General features: G+C 51.9%; 1 protein-coding gene across 1 annotated transcript in view; it reads right to left on the bottom strand.

Annotated features, from left to right (window-relative positions):
* The window catches only part of IGDCC3 (immunoglobulin superfamily DCC subclass member 3), a 107,641-nt gene that overhangs the window by 9,245 nt on the left and 79,629 nt on the right, over positions 1-18,767 (bottom strand). The window contains exons 8-10 of the mRNA XM_086620556.1: positions 10,794-10,959; positions 658-905; positions 132-296 (exon numbers count right to left, since the gene is read on the bottom strand). Coding sequence (XP_086476682.1) covers positions 132-296; positions 658-905; positions 10,794-10,959 — 579 coding nt within the window. The remainder of the gene's footprint in view (positions 1-131; positions 297-657; positions 906-10,793; positions 10,960-18,767) is intronic.

The following is an 18,767-nucleotide window of genomic DNA, read 5'->3' as shown; positions in this document are numbered from 1 at the left end:
GGAACGAGGAGCATCAATACCACAGGCTCTGTGCCACGAAGCGCCCCGGGGCGGGTAGCGGGGTGACGGGCACTGCTGCTACGCGCAGCGGCTTGCAGCACCTGATGGCCCCAGCTCAAAGCGTTCCTTACCTTCTCCCAGCGTGCTCACCACCGTCACTTCTGAGGCTTTGCTGGCACCCCGGGAGGTGTAAGCCTTTATATAAAAGCTATAGCTGGTGGAGGGCTCTAAATCCGTCACGAGCTGCTGGAAGGTGCTCTTGCTGACAGCCTCCTGATACTCCATCTCTACGGGATCTGAAGAACAAAGAGAGAGAGAAGAGAGCAGCGTCAGGCTTTGCAAGAGGTAAAGAGATTAAACAGACGTTGCAAGTGGTAATCCTGGTCCCTGAGGTGGATACGTATCTGCCCATGTCCTTCTCTGCTGAGGTTCCTGTGTGCTTTGCCAGACACCACAGTGGGCAGCAAGATCTGACCATGCAGCTTCGCCCTCCCCACCCTTTTGATATTTACATCAGTGTTACTCCTCATTTCTGCCTTTCAGGAACACGGAGGTGATGGAGAACATGGGTGGCAGCACTGTCTATGGCAGTGCGGACCATGGTGTTATATTATGGGAAGGCTGTGGATGCTCTGGGCAGCGGGTAGAGCACTGTACCTGCAGCTTTCCGAATGTGCAGCACGTAGCCGATGATCTCCTTGGTGTTCTGCAGAGGTTCTTCCCAAGACACCTGGATGGTGGTTGCAGAGACTGTCTCAGCTCTCACGCTCTGCGGAGGACCGGGCAGCCCATCGGCCCACAGGACCGTCAGGCGAGCACTGGCTTGCGTGGAGCCGGCGCTGTTCTCGGCGATGCACTGGTAGATGGCTTCGTCCGCCTGGTTGATCCCATAGATGGAGAGAGTGCTGTGTGGGGACACGAGAGGGACAAGCGTCTCACTGAGTGCTCTGCAGAGCACGTCCCTCCCCTCCAGCTGTGCTGTGGCCCCCAGGCTGGCTCCATGCCTCTAGTTTCACGGAAAGCTTCCAGGAAACTGTGGGCTGGTGCTTTTGGAGAAGGAAAAGCCCAGGAGGTGAAGGCATCATTCCCCAGATCTCACAACTGAGTAGATGATCTCTATCTCAACTCACCGAGACCACAGTTCAAGTAGAGCCAGATGGGGACACAGCATGAGACAGGGAACGGCAGGATCTGAAGCCCCGAATTTAGGAAGATCCCAGCCATGCTACAGAGATATCTCTGTGGCAAGAGCATCCATACACCCAGATCTGCCTTAACTGGCTTAGCTCCAGTACACACCAGTGAGACCCACCCAGGTACCGCACACGGTTGCTAAGCCAAGTCTAACCACGCGCAGCCAGAAAGTCCCCTGGCGATGCCCTAATTGCATTATAGCACACCAGAGCAGTCAGGGGCAGGGAAGTCTCACTACACTGTTTCCAGCTCTGAGCTGGACATGGACAGGCAACCTTCGACATCAGAGATGTTCTTACCAAAACACATCTCAAGACAGCAGCTCAGGTTCTGATACGATATGCTTATGATGCCCTTAGTCCTGGTAGGATGTTCTCACAAACAGGGCATCTTGGGAAAAACTTCTGAAATCAAGTTCCAGTAAGGGCCCAGACTGGACCACCTAAACCTGGTGACAGCTGTGGCACCGCTGTAAGTTGTATTTGTTAATGCAAACTGGGAGGATTGACTAGTCCTAGAGACAGGCTGCAGGACATACCCTCAAAGCACTGAATAAAGCACCGCTCACCACCGCCTCCCTTTCCATTTTAGAGCATCACCCATACTGCACGACACTCCAGATTAATCCCTATTTGTGCATCTCTATTTCCAGTCCTGCCCAGTTCTTCTGAACTTCTGCCTTGGCAGGAATGTTTGGGAGATCACGGTGCCTCCGAGCTTCAGCATCATCTCGTTGGCTTACGCCAAAGCTCGCACGGGCTTTTTCGTTGCTATTTTTCTATAAGAAAAGACCTGAACCTCACCAAATCCCCATCCACTGCTTGCTTCTTGGGAGAAATAAAGGATTTTCTTCTCCTGCAGTGAATTCCAGGTCAACTTAGGACTTGACTGCACATGAGTAAATCCCAAGCAGCCCAGCCGATGCGAGGGGTGCTTCGCAGCTTTTTGGGAGCCATAATCAAAGCTGCTCTTCATGTAAATGAAAAATTGTATGTGAGAAGTGGAAATGATAAATAACCTGCCACTGCCTGCCCGTATGTCAGAACGAAGCCTTCTTCTAATTGCAGCAAAATATTGGTCTTCCTACATTAAAATTTATTATTGTTGTTGATTTAACATTCACATTTCTGCCTTGCAAATTATCGGGGCCATGGTGAGTGAGCAAATGTTTAACAGTCATCTATTTATGTCCTGTGCCTTTGTTTCCTTGGAAACATTGTAAATGGAATATCAAATGTGATGGTTTCAGCTGATACGGTGATTTTAGAGAATCAGCCCTAAGCTCCCCTCATAGCCACGGGCTCAACGTATCTGATTAAATGGAAGGAGAAAGGCAGAGCTGGGAGGGAGAGGGGGGCCGCAGGGAGGAAGGACCCCGATGTGTAGCTCAACTGTGTCAACAAGGGCCGATTCCTGCGAGGACAGATGGCAGAAGGCAGGATTACGCCGTCCGAAAGCTGTACTTGCAGCTCTGCACAAAGCAGATGTGCGGAAGGAGCAGCAGCTCTTCCTTCTGCCCTGTCAACGCCAAGATTATTTCCAGGCGGCCGCCGTGCATCTGGGCACACGGCTGGGCTGGCACACAAGTCGAGAGTGCGTTAAGCTTCCCAAGCACAAAGCAGCCCAGGGACAACGAGGAGTATTTAGGCTCCGTCGCCTCCGAGTGTATTTATTACATGGAGGGAGGAAAAGATGCGGAGGAGGGAAGTGGGAAGTCTGGCTGGAAAGCAGCACAAGGGTGCAAGAAGCCTGATGGCAACAGCATGATCACAGAATCATGGAATGGTTTGGGTTGGAAGGGACTTTCAAGATTATCTAGTTCCAACCCCCTGCCATGGGCAGGGACACCTTCCACTATACCAGGTTGCTCAAAGCCTCATCCAACTTGGCCTTGAACACTTCCAGGGATAGGGCAGCCACAACTTCTCTGAGCAACCTGTTCCAGTGCCTCACCACCCTCAGAGTATGATGATGAGGCCAAAGGAGGAGGAGGGTAGTAGTGGAGGGTTTCCCTGCAGGGTTTCCCACGGTAGGGGGGTTGGAACTAGATGATCTTTGAGGTCCCTTCCAACCCAAACCATTCTGTGATTCTATGATTCTATAAAGACATCTCCCTCCTGGGAGGACTGGTTGGGGAGCAAAGGTCCTCTCGTGAGACACAGATGATGTGCTGGGTGCCAGTGGTCCTGAAGCAGGACAGCACTTCTGGAGCCCAGAGCTGGGCAGAGCCTTGGACATCCGAGCTGCCTCTCTCCAGAGGTCCCAGGGTGGCCAGTAATGCTGTCACAGACAGTCAAGTCAGAAGAAAGAAATAAAATAAATTTCTGCAAAATGGACACAGCAGGTAGCTGGAAACTTGCTTCAGGCTTTGAAAAGTTCATTTCCACTGAGATTTACCAGGCTGCGTTGGGATGTACTGTGCAGCAAGAGCCTCAGCCGCCCGTTACCTGGAACGACGTGCAGGCAACAGGGTCAATATTTTCGGCTACGCCTGTGAACCTGGATAAGGAGCAGAAACCAAGCGTGGAGAAGTTGGCGAGCAGAATGCTCAGCCTCTAAACACTAGTGCCGTGAAAATAAGGGTTCTCAGACAGACGGACCTCTAAAAGAGGCTGCCGAGCTCCCCGCGAGCCCCGGCGTGAGCTCCGCAGGACGCCGGCGGCTGCGATGCGGAGGGCAGGAGCTGGCAGCCAGTTACACAAACCCCAGCATCCCCCCAGCTCTGCTGTGCATCCATTTTCACCTTAACTACGGACAAATTCTTCCTGCCCCTGGGACGCGGAGGATGCGGCGCAGCAGGGTCAGCGGTCGGTCCGGCAGCTTTCCCAGCTTTTGCTGGTTTTTGTCTGTTTTTTTAAGGAAGCTCGAAGAAAAGGAAAACACATAGTTGCCGTGCAAGGAGGCATCGAGCGTCTCCGCGCGTCAACGATCCAAAATATGTCGTGTCCCTATATTTCTTCCCGTCAAAAGGGGAAAAAAAAAAAATAATCTGTCACTTTGGGACATCTGCTGTTGGAAAACTTTCCCTGCGAGTGCCAGACCGGCAGCGCCGCAAGCACGTCGGAGGAGGCGAGATGCCAGAAGGCTTTCTGCTGGTCACCAAAGCCGCTCGGCGAGCCGAGGGCTCCATCACATCTCCGCACAATGCCCCTGACAGGCATTGATGGGAGTGGGGAGAGGAGCCGCTGCAGATTCACACCCGGCCGAGCTGAAACGAGAGGCCTCCCCTGCTTGAAAGCCGCCGTATTCCCAAGCCGTCTGCCCGGTTCATGGGCAATCAGGATGACTGATCTGGTTGGGGTCAGGGGTCCGGGCCGGTGACCGGAGATCGGCTTTCCAAAGGCTCCTCTGAAAAAGTCTGAGAACTGAAGGAAGCCTCTTCATGGATTCAGCAGCACAAAGGAGAAGAGGGGCCCATCTGGAAGGACATCGGCATGCGCGCGCACGCAGCCGCACAAAAGAGGGAGTGTGATGAAATGAATGCCGAGAGCTCGCCGTGGTGCCCGGGGGGAGCGCTTTAAGCGCCGGCAGCTACAGAAACCCACCACCGTGCCCGGGCCCTGCTCTCCTCCCCGTGTGCCATGCTGCGCCGAACAAACCGCTCCCGGGCTGCCGGCCGGTGCCGCGCTGGAAAAGAGCCTTTTTTCCTCCAGTGTTGGTTGTTGGCAGCTTTGCAGATTGCCCTGGGTTTGAAGGTTGCCTTGTACAGGCTGAGAATAAGGAGCAAAGCTGGAAGAGCGACGCTCACCGGTCCAAAGGGACGCTGCAGATCATCCCCAGCCCTCCAGAAACATGTTCTTACACCTCCAGAAATTCAATATCATGCCGGGCTTCCGATGAAGGATCCCTTTCGGCATGAACTGGACTATATTCAGCAGGTTGTGCAGCCCGCTGGTCAGGGTCCCAGTCCAATTCTGCGGTTACAGACTCACCAAGCACAGTTTCTGGAGGGATGCTGCTGCTCCCAGCTAGGTGCCGTGGGAAACCAGCCCACCCTTCCCACCAGTGCTGGATGAAAGGAGTGGCAGACTCTCAGCCTGCAAAGCTGGTTAGAGATGGTGCTCTTCATGCCCACGGGAGGGGCCGGAGCGTGGCAGGACGGAGATTTGGCTGCACGGTGTTTTCTGCAAATGGGAATTTGTAAACAGCATCACATCTGCTACAGGAGGCATAGCAGTGGCACCATCTCATCCTGAAATGCTGACTCTTCTCTGCTGGCTTCATGACACCTAGCTTTGCGCTGTCTTGATATGACACCAAGCATAAACTCTGAGCCCTTCAGGGAACCTGCTGCTGCTCAGGCACCATGCTCAGGACAAGCAGAGGCTGGCTCAGTTCCACAATCCAACCAGACATCAAAGTCTATAGCTTTGCAGGTTCTGGGTCCCTGGGTTCAGCTCTGGTCACATCAGAGGTGGTCTGAGCCTTCCCAGGTGGGAAGAACACATCCAGATGGTGCTGCAACTATGCCCTGTCTCAGAGCACCTCCCAGCATAGAATCATAGAATCATAGAATGGTTAGGGCTGGAAGGGACCTTCAAAGGTCATCTAGTCCAACCCCCCTGCAAGGAACAGGGATATCTCCAACTAGATCAGGTTGCTCAGGGCCTTGTCCAACCTGGCCTTGAACGTCTCCAGGGATGGAGCATCCACCACCTCTCTGGGCAACCTGTTCCAGTGTTCTACCACTCTCATAGTAAAAAATTTTTTCCTAATATCCAACCTGAACCTACCTCCCTCTATTTTAAAACCATTACCCCTTGTCCTATCCATGAAGAAGACCTTCAGCAAGTGAGTGGCTCCAATTTCCCATGGAGTCTGTTACCTCACATCCATGGCCAAGGCAAGAGGGTCCAACTGCAGTGACAGTGGTAGAGTCATGTCCTCCCATCCCAAGCACAAGTATAGGCTGGGTGGAGAATGGATTGAGGGCAGCCCTGAGGAAAAGGACTTAGGGCTGTTGGTTGAGGAGAAGCTCAACATGAAATGGCACTGTGCGCTTGCAGCCCAGAAAGCCAACCATGTCCTGGGCTGCATCCAAAGCAGCGTGGGCAGCAGGTCGAGGGAGGGGATTCTGCCCCTCTACTCTGCTCTCGTGAGACCCCACCTGGAATACTGTGTTCAGCTCTGGGGTCCCTGACATCAGAAGGACATGGAGCTGTTGGAGTGGGTCCAGAGGAGGCCACGAAGATGATCTTGGGGATGGAGCACCTCTCCTGTGAAGACAGGCTGAGAGAGTTGGAGTTGTTCCGCCTGGAGAAGAGAAGGCTCCAGGGAGACCTTCTAGCAGCCTTCCAATACCTAAAGGGGCTACAGGAAAGCTGGAGAGGGGCTTTTGACAAGGGCATATAGTGACAGGAGAAGGGGCGACAGTTTTAAACTGAAAGAGGGGAAATTTAGATCAGAAATACAGAAAAAAATTTTCCCTCTGAGGGTGGTGAGGCACTGGAACAGGTTGCCCAGAGAAGCTGTGGCTGCCCCATCCCTGGAAGTGTTCAAGGCCAGGTTGGATGAGGCTTTGAGCAACCTGGTGTAGTGGAAGGTGTCCCTGCCCATGGCAAGGGGGTTGGAACTAGATGATCTTGAAGGTCCCTTCCAACCCAAACCATTCCATGATTCTATGACTCTATGAAAAATGTCACCTTGCGAATGACAGGCCATAGTTTCCCTGGGTTTGGTACCAAAAGGGTTGTCCTGTCCCAGCGCTTGTGCTAGGATTAAGCAACATGACAAGTGCAAGGAAAACAAAGTTGTCCTGAAGTTTATAGATGGAGGAACGTTTTCTCTGATGAACCTCATGCATTCTTGGCCCTTGAAGTGAGTCATTTCCCGAGCACAAAAACAAGTGCAAACCAGTGAGGAAGAGTTTAAAAAGGAGACAGTTCATAAGCGAAGGTCACCGAGGACAGCAAACGCCACCTGAGCCCAGGTCCTAACGAAGCCTTTTTCTGGTGGAACAAATGAAGTCCCTTAATTACCATTTTGTAAATAAAATCTTCTCAGAAAATCAATATTTAGAGCCTGCCTTCTCTGAAGATGTTGGCCTTTGTTCCTTGCTATTACGGTAATATAAACCCCGTTGTGTGATATACTTCTAGGCTGAAAATTGCCCCCCTGAACCTGATTGGGTCAAAGGAAGAAGAGCAATAAACCTTTCAGAGCAGTAATCCGGGTACTATTTCATGCTTCCTTGTAAATTTTCAGGTAGTAACCTAGAAAGCATGATTTTACACAAGCCCACAATTAACTCGGCCAGTGACCGTCCCGTCCTCCTCCACAGGTAGTTTGGGATGGGCTGGCAATTCTAGGTGGGAATTTTGCTGGAAATGCCCATTACACCTCGCAGGCATCTGGATCACGATCAATCTGAATCACCCCAAGGACAATACAGGCAAAATGGCATCTCTGATCAACGGAGGGACAGACCCTGCGGCTGCTGGACATGGTGATGGCTCCACCAAATTCAAAAAGCCTCCACCAACTTCTCCATCCGAGAGCACCGTCCAGGGCAGCACCCCCCTGAGAAGCTATTGGCTCCATCCCCAACCCAGGGATCGCATGGCAAGGCAGCCCCATCGTCAGCTCTTTCAGCGAGTTTTATTCACAGCTTTTAATGGAAAAACCCACAATTCCCTATGCCTGAGCCTCCATGCATTTTTCATTAACAATTATCCGCTATCCCAGAACCTGCTTTTGATTTTTGCTAATCATCGATCGGGTATTTTGTTCCCACACAGCTGGCATTTTCAAAACATAACAACCACCTCTGGAGAGGGCACAGCAGAAGGCTGATCTTTAATGCTAATGTGCCCAGAAACCATCAACACATCAGGTGATGAGAATTCACATCGGAGAGACCACGAGGGAAGAGGTGTTTATCGGATCCAGCCTGTGACGGCTATTCTATTGTGCTGAAAAGCTGGATGTTGCTTGCCAAGTGATCATCTGATGTCGTACCAGTAGCCACATCCAACCTCCAGCGAATCCAGTCCTGAAGCTGCTGTCTCCGTCTTGACAACCACGGGTTTCGGAGGTCTCCTGACCTTTAGGGTTTGCTCTCCTCAGGTTTGCAGTTACTGCATATGAGAGCCAGCGTGGGGTGGCTTAGAAGCCAAAGGGCCCTTCACGACTTTGGGAAGCAACAGTTTGATGGACAGATCTTCCCACCAGCTGTAGGTTTGTGCGACACGCTGCTACTCGCCAGAGCGACGCCTCAAGTGGAGGTTGTACTTGCAGGAGCAGAGCAACATCTCGAACACACCGTGTTCCACAGGCCTGGACCTCGCTTCTAGCTGTGTTTGTTTACAAGAACGAAGTTGCTCCTAACGATACGTTTTGCCATCAATTAGCACATGATATGATTTGGGATGATTTACTCTTTTTTTCTAAAAATCCCTTTGGGGGCATTCAGACCTTTATTGCCATATTAAGCAGAGTTTTAATCCAAATGAATTTTCTAGGAAACCATGTAATCTAATTAAAAAGCTCACAGTGCAGTTTAGTAGCTTCATTACTAGTGGATTCGAGATGTGTCTTTACACGGACAAATATTTTCCAAGTGCACTAGGCTGATAAATCCAATGCATAATCACAAACTGATCCTGCCTGGAACTAAGTGGGTTACAGCACTTAGTCATGCCCATGAGAATGAAACAAAGGACAACTTGAAAAAGCTCGGAATCCAGCCATTGATCTGTTTCCTCCAATTCATGGAGCACCCAACCCTGCTTTACCAGTGAGGACATTTTTCAGACTGACAGCTTTGGAAACCACCACGCATGGCCACTTGCCTGAAGCTGGGGCTCACAGCAGAGCAAGGCTAGTGCGAAAGAAGCCAAAAGTTCAACATCGTTGAGTACGATGGCCTCAGGGCTCAGCTTTACAATCACGTTACTATAGCTTGAGAAGATGCCACGTGTCAGCCGAGCCCGGTAACGGCCTGAGCTCCCTCAGCCTGTGCCAGATGCAACGTAATCTGATCATTCAGCTCGCGGTGGAAAAGACCGACGCTAAATTGCATTAAATGGTCGCCAGAAGAAAACGATTACAGTTCGTCGCAGTTCATGTGCACGTGCAGCACAGGGACCTGGCCAGGAGACATGACCATGACCAAAGACTCTACTTTCCCTTTCCTCCAACAGCGAAGAGGACTGATTTCACAGGCGAGACGCAGAGCTGGATTCAGTGTGAGTTTTCTCATGGGTTTAACGACCGCTTGTAAAGTCTTTGGTCACTTCCAACTCCACTTCCTGGTCAATAAAAGAGGATGCACTAATTTCCCTTCTCCCATTCCTGCTCTGTTCGTATCGTAAGATCAGAGATGCCTCAGAAACCCATGCAATGATTGAAAAGACCATGAGCCTGGATTGAGTGGCATCTGCCTGTACACATATAAAGTTCTCTGAAGTTTTAAAAACTTTTTAAAACTTCCAGGTTGGAGAAAAACCTCTGCAAACTGAGAAGATTTCATTACAACTCACATCTTATCCTTCTTGCAACTCACATCCTTCCCTCCTTCATATAACAAAACTTTAAAAAAGCCTCAAACCTCAAAACAAAATGCCGTATTATAGAGGAAATTAGAAAAATAAAATCGCTGTTGTCTCTTGAGGAGCAAGCCGTGGTGCCCACACAGCATTTCCCAACAGTCTAATCTGAAGGTCCGGACCCTCCAGCGAGGTTGGGTAGTTGCATTCACGAGACACACTTGTTAATTCAGATAGCAGCTATATGACACCATGGAGTACCAAGCTCTACCGGTAACTCAGGTTTATAACCCAGGTACTATTATTTTCCAGCACGCTGTTCCACGCTATTTCCACAGAAACTATGCTGTCAACCTGTACTACTCACACTAAGTGCATCCCACCGTATTATTTCCTCAGTACAAACATCCCCATCATCTCACAGGAAAATGCATTTATTTAGTACTCAGAGAAAACGCTCTTCCCTGGCGAGAGAAAAGGCCAAAGTTTCATGAAAGTCAGCTTCCACACAAACATTATTTCAAATGTATTTCCATTTGCACACCCAGGCAGGTCAAGACTCAGGGTTCCTTCACTGTGGAGTGAGTGTGGTCCCTGCCAACTCCAGGGACAACATTTGGTCCTTCCAGAAACACCCAGATGACGATGATGACAGAAGACAAACTTTTGCTGGTTTCCTGCATCATCAGTCCAAGCCTAACACTGATGTCCTGGTCCAATAAAGGACGAAGTGCTGAAACATAAGCCTACAAAGCGCAGCCAGCAGGACTGAAGCAGTTGTTTAGTACATCAAAACCCCAGTTAAATCCACAGATCTGCTTCTGAACATTACCACCTTGACATTAACTCATTGCTAAAGCAGGAAGCAAGCCAACGTCTCTCCCACTTCCCTCTCCACTGGAGTACAGATAGTTCAAAATAACAGCTTTTTGTTCAGCCTCCCTCAAAAGCAGGGTGATGGAGTGTTGTGTCAGTCCGAGGGACCATCAGGTAGGTGATGACAGCCCTCCATGTCTGCAGATTGACACCAGGGAATGGCACAACCCAGCTGTGGGTCTTACACAGCTCTCCACCCCACACTGCAGTGCCAGCGGCCAGCACACGAGGACTTACCTGTTGTTATTCTTCAGCTTAATGTGGTCGCTGGTCTCCAGGATCTGCCCGTTCCTCAGCCAAGTGATCTGTGGGGGGGGTTCCCCTTGAGCCACGCATGTGAAGATGGCAGTGGTCCCCACCGGCCTGGAAATGGACTGGGGATGCTGCACAAACTCTGCGGGGGCTGCAAGGAAGAAGGAGGGTGAGAAAAAACATGAAGATCCTGCGCCATCCTGGTACAACGAGCAACCTTGTAGCTTGGGCTTCAATAAGCCTTGTCTGCCTGGAAACATGGGATATTGGCCACTCCACAGATAACTATGGATGGTGTGTCTGTCATCAAGGCAATGCTGCAATTTGGTTGCCCATCCTGGCAGTCACGGCTTCATTGAAGGCACCTGAAGCTCAGCTTGGTGCTGGCACCGCGCAGGGCTATCGCTCCGGCAGAAACAAGCCCTCTGCTATGGAGGCTTTTGGAAATCAGCACGTATGGACAGCACGAAGAGCAGCAGGGAAAGACACATGCAGCAATTAGAGTCTTTGCGGTTGGGAAGATCTGCTGTTTCATCAACGGCAGAAGTAGAGCAACACCTCGTGGCTTCACCCAAACGACCCATACAGCTTTAGCAAACTGCTTGTAAATGGAAAGAAATGCGTACGGCAACCTGGCAAGTTGTTGTTTCCCCAGTAAATATCAGATTTGCTGCAGGCTCTGCCAGTAGCAGTAGATTTGGGAGCCTTTTTTTACCCCAAATCTGCAGCCTGGGACACCTGGGGGTCCTGCCAAGCCTGGCAGAAGACTCCACCAACTGCTGCTTACCTTGTAACCAAATATTTTCACCTTTAACAATAACATTTTTAAGCAGACAGTGATTTCCCCCGCTTTCCAGCAGCTCAAAAGAGATTTAAAATCATTTCTCGGAATAAAACAGCGTATCAGCCTCCAGAAAGCAGGGCCTGAAAGACACTGCCAAACAGGTGAGTTTGTTCAAGCAGTTACGCTTCAAAGGGTGAAGTGATAAATCCCCCCCACGCTGCTGCCGAAACGTAAAATCAGGTGGAACTGGCAGCAGCCACAATGAAGACAAACAGATGAATTTACTGACCAGTGTCACATAATAGATGGTTGGCGTTAAATTTTTCCAAAAAAAGCAAGATTATCCGGGGGATAGAGGCTCAGTGCCACTCACTGGCATTTTCCAAGCATGGTGTTGGTGGGTTCTGCCACCAGCAAAGATGCTGAGATGGGAGAAAGGAGCAAACTGGTCCAGCAAAATGTGTCGACGGGTGGGCAGGCTGCAGGTGGGAGCAGCTACGCGAGGGCAGAAGCTCATGGTTCATGGCCAAAAAAGCCCCTCGGGGTTTGCTGCAGCAGCACGGGGTGATAAAGCTCTTCCCCAGCTGCGTGCACGCAAGGGAAGAGCATCGCTACTGCTGCGACACGGCCAAACCGCAGCCAAAGGGTGTAAGAGCAAAGTCGTGCACGCCTTAAGTCCTGCGAGCAGAAAGACACAGAAATTCACTGAAGAGCCCGGCTGCCCCGAAGGAGCCCCCTCTTTCTTTTTTAATAATCAAGGGGAAGCAGAGCATGGCAGGTCTGACTTATGTCAGCGGCAGGGGGTATCCGCCCGCAGAGTTTATTGTCAGGCCACTTCTGCCGGCGCCCGGCTCTACTAATGAACCTGATCTCAGCAACCGAAGGGACACATTCCCAGAACCTCCTGCTAAAGTTCCCTGGGTGCCAAGCGATCCCTCGTCCTCTTTTTTCCTCCTCCATTTTTTCCCCCTCTAGCCTTCTAAATTAAAACAGAATTCAGGATGGGTTCAGTAAAAGTTGGAAGCACGGATAAACGGGGAAAAAAAAACTTCTTCCCTGCAGTGAATGGTCCCTTTGTGGCGTACAGTGAGAGCGTTGGAGACTTGATTTTTGAGTCTCCCTTAACCCCCCGCCCCTCGCTTTGTGCTGGCGCAGTTTTGCAGGAGCAATTATTTTGCAAGTGGCTCCGCACCTCCCTGCTTTCATCTGGGTTCAAGAGTTGCACCCACGGTCCTCGCAGGTGCAGACGCACGATGCCAAGGAAGGGCACTGCCATCTTCCAGCTCCTCGTTGCAGCATCGTTAAGGATCCTGTCGTTTTGCTCCTTGCCTCTGCTCCCCCTGCCCCAACCCCGGCTTCACCAAATCGCAAACCCGTCGACTGTTCCAGCAAAGTTTAAATATGGAAAAGAAGCATCCGGCATAACCCTTCTGGAATCGCCGCCTCTCTTTATCCTCCCTTATTAGCCCGTGTCAAGAGGGAGTAATTGGAGCGGTGTCGTGTGCGACTCGGGGGGTGATGGAGGTGCAGCTGCGGCCGCTGGCCGGGTGCCAGCGGTGCCATTCAGGACCCCAGCCCCTCGGGTTCCGCGGGTCCCCGCTCCCCTCCGCCGTCCCTCCTCTTCGCTGTCTCGCTAAACGCAACTGGATCAAAAGCCCAGCCCCTGTTTAACTTGCTTAAACTCTCCGGGGAGCCAGCGGTCGTTCCTTTGAACGGCTCCCACCTCCGCCATGCCGAGTTGTCCCTGCTCGGTGGCATCCTTCGCTGCGAGACATGGGATGAGCTTCTGTTGTTCCTGCTCCTCCTGGTTTTCTCCAGGCGTTGCTCTGCACCATTCAAGCTCTCACTCTCCTCTTTTTTGGTGCAAAAGGAGCAGCAGCGCGGAGCTGTGGTGGCTCACATGGAGTTAATAGGCTCCTTGTCCCCATCACCAGCTTCTGACAGCATCAGAGGAAGGACATAGCCCGAGTGCCACCAGTGTCTTAACACGGGGACAGATGTTGCCGCAAGGAGATGCCCCTCTGCTACCCTGGACCAGAGTGCACCCAACCCGGTGTTCATACCAGCGTCCCCAGGCAGGGTGCCCTGAGATGGCTGCTGGTGCGTGATCCGGGGCGAATGGCTCCTTTCCTGGATAGAACAACATCTACTCTCCTTCCCCCAGGTCCTCTCCTTGCCCTTGCAAATGATTTTGACAGGAACCGAGAGTTTGCCACCCCTGGGCCTGGGTTCGATGGGAAGGAGCAGAAGCAAAGCTCTGCCTGCTGCCAGCCCTCCACCCCTCTCATCATTCATCATTAACAGAGCATCTTAATGCCCATCTCGGAGGGGCAGTGGCCAGAACACCTCTCCCTCTTCCACCCCAAGTGCCAAAAGGCCATCACAGGTGGTGAGAGGAACCGTTTCTCAGCCCTTCATGAAGATCTCAACAGAGATATTAATGAAAATCACTGTTAAAAGCAGAGGATTCCCACCTGGCAAGGAGGAGCGGGCAGGATCCAGCCCTGGCTTGTGAAATATGAAGAAACCAGAGCGCTGATTATTCAGGACTTAATGGGCAGGAGGGGATCATGCAGTTTTAATGAATATTTAAAGGCGTGACATTGGTATCAAAAAGCAATAACGCTTAATACCACCCCCAGAATCGTTAACGAAGTGCTCCAATAGCTTTTACTGTGCTCAACAAACTGTGATAGCAAGAAGATGCATGGTAACAGCAGGTTGTAACGGGAGACCCAGGCTGGCTCCATCTCTTTGGGGACATCTCATCTCAGCAGTTACCAGCCACCAGTAGACCCCCCGCAAGATAACGGGGAGCTTTGCTTCCCTTGCCATGAGTTTGCTGACGGCAGCGCCCAACAACTCGCTGAGCGGAGCTGTCCCAAGGGTCGGGGAGCACCCACAGCCGAGGCACCGGTGCCAGATGAATCCTTGACCCCTGCATCCCAGTACGAAGCCGTCATTAATTCTCAAGTAGCCAGAGCGGTAGTGCAGGGGAGGGAGGCTGGGGTGAGGAGAAGGAAAAACAACACAGAAACAACAAAATCCATCAATTAGGCTACCAGAACCTACCAAAAGGAGAAGACAGGTCAACGGGGAGGTCAGTCAAGCATAGCATCAGATGACAGGAGACTTAAGACAAAGAACTGCTGCTCACTTGGCTTCCCTCTGTGGACTACAGACAATGCCCAGATGCTTACATGAGTAACTTACACAGTTTAGTTGTAGAGCTGGTGGGGCTGCCAGGAGCAAAGATGGAACCTGTGACTGTGTCCCCTGGGAAACAGGCAGAGATGACTCAAGAAGGCTGTCATGGAGGCCGTCCATCAGCCCTCAGGGCGTATCATGAACTTATTGTGGCTGAGGGTACTGGGGTTGCTTAGCCTGGAGAAAAGGTGGCACAGGGGAGACCTTCTCACTCTCTACAACCACCTGGAAGGAGGTTGTAGCAAGGTGCGGGCCGGTCTCTTCTCCCAGGTAACAAGCGATAGGACAAGAGGAATGGCCTCAAATGGCACCAGAGGAGGTTTAGATTGGATATTAGGAAGAATTTCTTCACCAAAAGGCTTGTCAAGCGTTGGAACAGGCTGCTCAGGGAAATGCTGAAGTCACCATCCCTGGAGGTACTGAAAAGATGTGTAGATGTGGTGCTGAGGGATGTGGTTTAGTGGTAGAATTGGCAGTGCTAGGTTAACGGCTGGACTCGGTGATCTTCAAAGTCTCTTCCAACCTAAATGATTCTGTGATTCCATGATTCTTATCTCAGCAAGGTGCAGGCTGGAACTCCGCAGCAGCGGGACATGTTCCCACATCACCTACGAGTGTACTCCTGCAAGGATGCTCCGGAGGGCTCAGGCACCACAGCTCACTCCTGCATCCCGACGGATGAGATCCGACTGCTCACCTGCCCCTGCGCGGCGACTTTTCTTGAGCAGGAAAACGTGGGCAGGAAGGGGACTGCTCCATGGAGCACGCTGAGCCACGCAGCAGGTACCGAAGCTGGTTTTGCAGCATGAAATTTAGGGCTAAACTTGAGGACAAACCAAGCACCGCAGAGCCAAGCCTAAACCACAGCAACTGCAACACATCTGCTGATGAATTCAACCCCCCAGCCAAGGCTCGCGATGCCAGCGAGCAAGAACGATGGAAGAAACATCAGGAAACGCAGTGGTGGCCGGATCTGCTGGACCAAGGAGCGCCGCCCGGTTCCGCCGGCAGAAAGCAAAGCGAACAAGGCAGTCATTGTCAGCAGAGCCTTCCAAAAACACGTCCTTAAGATGGGCACTCATTTATGAGATGGGATCTCATTTTTCTGCCTAGCTTTCAGGAGGAAATGAAGCGTGGAGTGGAGAACACTGGTGACCATCTGGCCATTCACAGCCCATCAGTTTGTTATGACACCAAACACATAATAAAGCACAAAAGCTTGCGCAGGAGGTAGAGAGAAAGCGCTTTGATATATATTTTTTTTTTTCCCCCCCCAAGCCCGCTCTTCCCGTGCCCCACACGCACGCCCAGCCTCCGCCGCGGCCGGTGATGCATTCGGCCCTTCCGACGACTCCCCCCGCGGGACTTTCATCCGCAGCCTGGCACAAAGCGATATTCAAACGGCCGCACCGGGATCTGAAGAGCAAATGGAAACTTTCTTGTGTGAGAACCTCACAAAAGAGATCAAAGGAGCCGAAACGGGCAGGGGAGGGCAGGGAGGGAGGGAGCGGGGGATCGACACCTCCTCCTCTGAAGGGAGGAGGAATTCCCAGGAAGATAATTCCCAGCGTTCGATGATCCGAAGGAGAGCCCGCAACGCGAAAGGACGTCACCGCCCGCCCGAGAGCAGAGCCCTGCGCCGGGACACCCCTGTGATGGGGACAAGGACCGACAGCGGCGGCGGGAGGGAGGAGGTGGTCTCAGTCCCAGCCTCCCGCTAACTCCCTGCCTTACAACGGGAACCATCGCCCTTTCTCCTCCGCTTTCCCACCTATAAAACGTGCCTCCTTCAAAAGACGCGGGGGGAAGTTAATTTGGGCCTCCGGGCACTTCAAGGGCCCCTGCACAAAGGCAGCGAGTACCTGGCCTGGCGTGCTTTGCATTGTCCCGGCCCTCTGCTAACTTCCTCTCCAACCAGGCTTTTGATAGCCCGCTCCTTGCTTTTTATTCTCTTTACGGATGCAATTTGCATCGCTGACATCTTGACAAAGATAAAACCCACAGTCTCCCATGTCAGTCATTATCGCTGTTTTCTTCCCCAGACAAACCTGACCCAGCAATCATTTGTACCTCTCAGCTGGAAAACTCAGGCAAAAAAATGAGATTCAGAGGAAGGAAAAGCTGCTTCCAGAGGGAGGGTGAGCAAACCTGGGCTGAGCCCAGCTGCCTGGCCAGTGTCTGCCGTTCACTTCCTATGGAAACGACAGCCCTCCTGAAAATATGAAGCATTTGATGGATGGGCAACACGGGTTGGGGCTCTGGATGCTGCAGTTCATGTCTAAGGGCTACCCCAAGGACGCACTGGCCATGCTTCTCCATACCACCACCATGCTTCTCCATACCACCACCAGCTTCTCTGCTAACACCGAATGCAGGAGCATCCCCCATCCACAGCGGGGCTGGGCTCCAACGGCCCTGTGATCATCATTTTAGGGACAAACTCTCATCCCGGTTCCCCGGGTGAAAATCCCCAGTGATTTTACCCCAGATGAACTCCAGCACTAGACCAGCTGCTCAGAAGCTGATGTTCAAATCTCCAAAGAGACTGAAAACTGCCCATCTGTAGCAATGAGAAGTTGTGCCATCTTTCCCCCTCTCATCCCACTGCTAACAGGAGTAGTCAACAGTGTTCAATAGCTGCATTTTTACAACTTCATCGATTTTCCAAGTGGTTTCTTTTGGCTCTGCCTGCCTGCCTCCCGGACATCAGCTTGGCATTTGGGTTTAGGAGACCTCTGCTACGTGCACCACACGCAGAACTGTCCTGCAGCAGCTCTAAAGGGTCTGTATCAGTGCAGCGAGGTTGTTCTTCATGCCTGGGTTGGTGTTTCTTAATAAGGGGATTCGTAAGCATGCCCAGCCCCAGCCAGCTGGGACGCCCTCTCGTTGCATTGCTCACCCAGAAAAATCCAGCGGCAAAAGAAAACGGTGAGTTGTCACCTCCTCTCACATCTGATCAGCACCTGGGACTCAGGAGGCACGAGCAGCCCTGTATGAGCACCCCGTTCCGCGTCGCTCCTTGCTGCTCCCAAGGCGAAGGGGACAAGGGATGCCAACATGCAGGGACCGCCGCCGTCGCGCAGGTGGCACAGTGCCGGATCACCACCGGCGACTCTCGGGACCTGTCAGGTGAGCGTCAGGGCTGGAGCAGGGCACTTTCCCCATCGCCAGCATGAAAGGTTCAATTAGCTCGCTCCGGCAGGAGGTGCGTAATTTCAGATTCAGGATATCATCAGTCACTAGTTAATGAGTGAACCGATGAGAGCGCGAGATGCTTTAAGTGGACGAGGTTGAAGAGGAGGTGAGTGCCTGTAATCAGGGGCAGATTGCTGCCATTCAGAGCTCGCTGCCAGCTGGGTTTGCCTTCTGAAATACTTGCCTGGCTCCTCTCACCATGGAGACTGGTCGCATGGAGCATGTGGAGGGGATTTCTTTGGTTTCTTGAGTGTTGATCTCTATTCTGAGCTGAATCACCCCTTACATGTGGCATTTCAGCACAGCTGCTGTGGGGAAGAGGAGCAGCCGGCACCTCCTGGGCATCTCCCCCAAAGGGTGCTTCACTCACGTCGTGGCAAGGGGCTCAGATACAGTGCCGACTGCTAGAAAAAACTGTCTCACTGACTTTTTGGAAATGGTTTTAAACTTACTTGGTGCCATTTCAGCGGGAGAGCAATGCTCTGTGAGTGATGTCCACTCCTGGATATCACTGCAGGAGCGATATCTACCACACAGAGGTGTTCAATATAAGAACAGTGCCCGCGTCCCCATATCACTAAACACCATGCAGGGGTGAGAGACGAACGTGGCTGATTAATTCAGCCCAGGCTTTGTCCTGAGATGTACAAGTATGACAACAAGTTACAACCAGCGTCTGTTAAGCCAAATAAATGCTTGTGATGGGGTGGGAAACCATTGCAACCCATGTAGCTGAGGTCTCGGCTGAATGATATCTGGTTGCCACTCATCTG

The sequence above is a fragment of the Tauraco erythrolophus genome, chromosome 14 (assembly GCF_009769465.1).
Source record: "Tauraco erythrolophus isolate bTauEry1 chromosome 14, bTauEry1.pri, whole genome shotgun sequence".
Lineage (NCBI taxonomy): Eukaryota > Metazoa > Chordata > Aves > Musophagiformes > Musophagidae > Tauraco > Tauraco erythrolophus.
This window is presented reverse-complemented; position numbering and strand designations above follow the sequence as displayed.